This window comes from Penaeus monodon, chromosome 26 (assembly GCF_015228065.2).
Source record: "Penaeus monodon isolate SGIC_2016 chromosome 26, NSTDA_Pmon_1, whole genome shotgun sequence".
NCBI classification, from domain to species: domain Eukaryota; kingdom Metazoa; phylum Arthropoda; class Malacostraca; order Decapoda; family Penaeidae; genus Penaeus; species Penaeus monodon.
The window spans coordinates 24,749,357-24,754,356 of record NC_051411.1 but is presented as its reverse complement, the minus strand read 5'-3'; the positions used below and the strand labels follow the sequence as shown (position 1 = coordinate 24,754,356).

The following is a 5,000-nucleotide window of genomic DNA, read 5'->3' as shown; positions in this document are numbered from 1 at the left end:
ATATCTCTATCTCCTTCTCTTTCCCTTCTTCTCTCCCCTATCTCACCCCTGTCCCCACCTTTCCCCCGCCCTCCCCAACCCCCCCACCTTTCCCCCGCCCTCCCCAACCCCCCCACCTCACCCTATCCCTAACCCCACCCCTTTACACCCTCCCCAACCCCCCCACCTCACCCTATCCCTAACTCCACCCCTTTACACCCTCCCCAACCCCCCCCCACCTCACCCTATCCCTCATGCACCTAACCCCACCCACCTTCCGACCAATCTCTCCCCGGCCCTCACCCAACCCCCCTTTGCAACCTCTTACACCCCTTTACACCCTCCCCAACACCCTTCACAACCCCTTACACTCTCGTCAACCCCCTTCACACCCCAACAACACCCCACTTAACACCCCACCCCCACCCCACCCCCACCAGCGTGAACGTGAACAACCTGCGCGTGATGATCGGCGACCACGTGCGCAGCTTCCCGATCGAGACCAAGAGCCGCGACTACCAGGCCGTCTACTCCGTCTACCACCACGAGTTCAACCGGTCCACTTACAACCACGACATCGGCCTGGTCAAGCTGGGGCAGAAAGTGGAGTACAAGTGGTACTCGAGGCCCGCGTGTCTGCCGCAACCCAGTGAGTTTTTGGGTTTTGTTTTTTTCTGTTGTTTTTTTTGTTATTGTTTTCGTGGGGTTCTGGTGTTTTGTGTGTGTGTGTGTGTGTGTGTGTGTGTGTGTGTGTGTGTGTGTGTGTGTGTGTGTGTGTGTGCATGTATGTATGCATGCGTGCGTGCATGTATGTCTGTATGTATATATGTATGTATGTATATCCCTCCCTCCCTCCCTCTGTCTTTCACCATAATTTCTTCTGCTTTATGCATTTGTGACATCATAAGTGCTCCGTCTGATTCATATTTTTGTCTCAAAGAAATTGCGTTCCGCTGTTGCCTTAATTCCTGCTTGCATGTTATTTTTGTGTACATATTTCTGAATAAGCATCAGTCATATTTACATTTCTTACTCTAACCGGAAACACAAATCCGCTAAAACTCATTTCTAAAGATGAGAAAATAATGAACGCAATTTGCCACATCTGTGTCTTCCTCTTTTTAAAGAAAGTTGAACTTCTAGATGCGTATCACACATGTTCTACTATCAACCACCACAAACCAAAAAAAATCATTTTGAAAAAGAAAAACAGACAAACATCAGAAATAACCAAACATGACAGAAGGAACGACAGTAGAATTACGCAAATAGGGAGAGAGAAATAATTGGAAATAGCTGTCCGCTGTTTATTATTCATAAGCTCGCGCGTCGCTACACCCACTTCTGCCATCACCGAACGCAAGATTCACGAGGAAAGAGTTCATTTAAATTACGGTACATTTATGCGCCGTATAAATGCCGTAAGTTATGGGCCGTACAAATGCCGTAATCACTGCACCGTTAGAATGGTTTTGTCTAACGATACGCCGCGAATGAAGGAATGATGACGAGAAAAAAGTTTTATGTTTCCGTAAGATTTAGAAATAGAGCGAGCGAGAGAGAGAAACGGAGTGAGTGAGAACAGTTATTTCATCGTTATTAGTGTTGTTATTCTAATTGTTATTGTTGTTTTCGTAACTTGTTTTTGTTGATCTGTCTAACGATGCACTCTTAATGATAAAGATGACGGAAAACTCGGTGACAGGGAGAGAGAGAGAGAGAGAGGAAAGAGACAGACGGACAGACAGACAGACAGACAGACAGACAGACCGAGACAGAGACAGAAGCAGACATACAGACAGAGACAAAGAGACAGAGATAGCGATTACTGACGCCTCGTTGGAATGTGTCCTGTTGCTACTGCAACTGTTGTTGTTGTTGTTGTTATTTTTGGCCTTTGATGTTTTTGTGTGACGTTTCCTTTGACCAAATGGAGTGTTCTTTTGCTCTCCTTGGCTGATTCTCGAGAGAGTTGTAGGATATCTTTCTCCTTTCTTTTCCTGTGGCTTTCTTATCATTTTTTTTTTTTCTCTTTCTCTCTTTTTTCTCTTTATGCGTCCGTATTCTCCTATATTTTCTCTTCAGGGCTATTCCTATGCATGTTTTCTTTGCAGTGTTATCGGCTACCTACTCGTACATCTCTGAATGCAAATGAAAATTCAAACATAGTAATATGAGTATAAGGAGGAGACGAAGTGGCCGTTATATGAAAGGAGCAATAAATCGTGATGTTAGGAGAAAAAGGGCAGAAGACGAGGAAGAGGAAGAAGAAAAAGAAAGAGGAGAAGGAACAGGAGCAAGAGAGGGTAGAAGGGTAGGAAGAGGGGGAGAAAAATGAGAGGGAGAAGTAGAAAAGGAGGAGGAGAGAGAAAAGGGAGAGAAGATAAAGGAGGAGGAGGAGAAGAAGAAGAAGAAGAAGAAGAAGAAGAAGAAGAAAAAGAAGAAGAAGAAGGAGGAGGAGGAGGAGGAGAAGAGGAATAATAATAAATAATAAAAATAATGATGATAAAATGAATAATAATGAAAAATAATAATAATAACAATAATAATAATAATAATAATAATAATAATAAGGAGGAGGAGGAGGAGGAAAAGAAGAAGAAGAAGAAGAAGAAGAAGGAGAAGAAGGTGGTGGCTGGAGAGAAGAAGGAGGAGGAGGGATCTAGTCTCATTTGAAACGTCGCGATTTATTGTTCTTTCCACATCAAGACCGCGTTTGATCTTGTCATCTTTATTTCTGTCAGTATCACCGTCGTTTCCTCTTGATCTAATTATTCTGTATTTATGTATTTTATATTCAGTAAGAAAATCAAAAACAAACAATACGAGGTGAAAGAGAGAGAGTAGGAGGAGGAAGAAGAAGAAGAAGAAGAAGAAGAAGAAAAACAAGAAGAAGAAGGAGAAGAAGAAAAAGAAAATACCACTAAGATGATAAAAGACAATAAGAGAGAGAGAAAAGAATATGCGGAAGACGATACACGAGAAGGAAAACGATGATTTGGAGGATATGGAAAGGAAGAGATAGAGAGAATATGAAACATATCAAAGAGGAAGATGAAAGAGACGAAGAAGATAACAAGGATGGAGGAAGAAGGAAATGGAGAAGGGCGAGAGAGAGAAGTAGGCGAAAGGGGAGGAAAGACGTAAAAAGACAAAAGAAAGAGGCAAAGGAATTGAAAAAAAGACGTGGGGGAAAGAAGAGAGAGAGACAGGACAGAAACTCGAGAAAGAGGACAAGGTAGAGATATAAACGATAAAGGAGGGCATGAGAACAAGGACAGGAACAGGAGATAACAAACACTGAGAAACATAATAAAAAATAGAGACGATGGAAATGAAGATTGCGATGAAAAGGGAGAAAGAGCGAGAATTTAAGAAAAGAAATAAAGGGAGAGAGGAAAGAGGTGGGAACTTTCAGATAGCGAGGAAAAGACTAAAATGGGGAGAAAAAGAAAAAAGGGAAATAAGAGGAGGAGACAGAGAAGCAGAAGGAGAAGAAAAGGGAAAGAGAAGAGACGGAGAAGTAAAAAAAAAAAATAAAAAAAGAAAGAAGAAGGAGGAGGAGGAGGAAGAGAAAGAGGAGGAAGAGGAGGGGAAGAATCGGTAAACGCAGACATGAAAAGCGGAAGACGTGAAAGAAAAAAATAAGAAGAGGTGAAAAGGAGAAAAAGAAGAAGAAAAAAAGACAGGAGTGCAAACAGCCTGTTGCCACGTCTTAGCGCTGTCACACTAACCTGATTCGTTTGATGCAGTTTCACTTTTGATTTAGAACGGCCAGGCAAAGAGGGCCGGAGGGGAGGGGGGGGCAAAGGAGGGAGCCAGGGGAGGGGAGGGCCAAGGAGGGAGCCAGGGGAGGGGAGTGCCAAGGAGGGAGCCAGGGGAGGGGAGGGCAAAGGAGGGAGCCAGGGGAGGGGAGGGCCAGGGAGGGCCAAGGAGGGGAACAGGGGAGGGGAGGGCAAAGGAGGGAGCCAGGGAGGGGAGGGCAAAGGAGGGAGCCAGGGGAGGGGAGGGCCAAGGAGGGAGCCAGGGGAGGGGAGGGCCAGGGGGGGGGCAAAGGAGGGAGCCAGAGGAGGGGAGGGCCAAGGAGGGAATCAGGGGAGGGGAGGGCCAAGGAGGGAGCCAGGGGAGGGGAGAGCAAAGGAGGAAGGCAGGGGAGGGGAGGGCCAAGGAGGGAGCCAGGGGAGGGGAGGGCCAAGGAGGGAGCCAGGGGAGGGGAGGGCCAGGGAGGGAGCCAGGGGAGGGGAGGGCCAAGGAGGGAGCCAGGGGAGGGGAGGGCAAAGGAGGGAGCCAGGGGAGGGGAGGGCAAAGAAGGGAGCCAGGGGAGGGGAGGGCAAAGGAGGGAGCCAGGGGAGGGGAGGGCAAAGGAGGGAGCCAGGGGAGGGGGTTAAAGGAGGAACACGGGGGGGGGGGGGGAGCAAAGTAGGAAGCGGGGGGGGGGGGAGATTATTTTTCGGATGGTGTGCTGTTTTGTAAATTGTGTTGTTTCGTTTGTTTGTGTTTGTTATTGTAGATATTGGGGGGATGTTGGGTCTTTCTCTTATTCTCGTTGTAATGACAATGACGAGCAGTAAAGATATAGATAATATTAATGACGATAGTAACAATAACACTTTACTCTCATTATAATAATGTCAATAAAACAAAGTAGACAACAAACATAAAATACCACAGCGTTAAAAAAAATAAAATAAGATAGAAAGTAAAGTAAAATACACTAATGCAAAAAAAAGGAAACAAAATACACTAATACTAAAGGAAAAACCCCAACCGACCTACATCTCTTAACATTTAATGAGGGTTCTGGTCAGAGAGGAGGAGTCCGCATGACCGCATGAGAGTAGAGGAAGTTCATGAGAGAGTCTTGGCAAATTGTGAAAGTGAATGTGCTTATTGGACACCCGGCTGCGGGGGGAGGGGGAGGGGGGGTCGCTGGATTTATGTCGTTAATTGGCGAGGATTTGGGATTTATGTGGGTTTTTTGGGGGAGGGGGAAGGAAGAAGGGGGAGGGGATTGGAGGGAG

General features: G+C 46.0%; 1 protein-coding gene across 2 annotated transcripts in view; it reads left to right on the top strand.

Moving 5' to 3' along the window:
* Window positions 1–5,000, top strand: part of LOC119590025 (proclotting enzyme-like) — a 36,540-nt gene that overhangs the window by 26,495 nt on the left and 5,045 nt on the right. For both annotated transcript variants that reach the window (XM_037938749.1, XM_037938750.1), the window contains one exon: window positions 420–628. In XM_037938749.1, coding sequence (XP_037794677.1) covers window positions 420–628 — 209 coding nt within the window. The remainder of the gene's footprint in view (window positions 1–419; window positions 629–5,000) is intronic.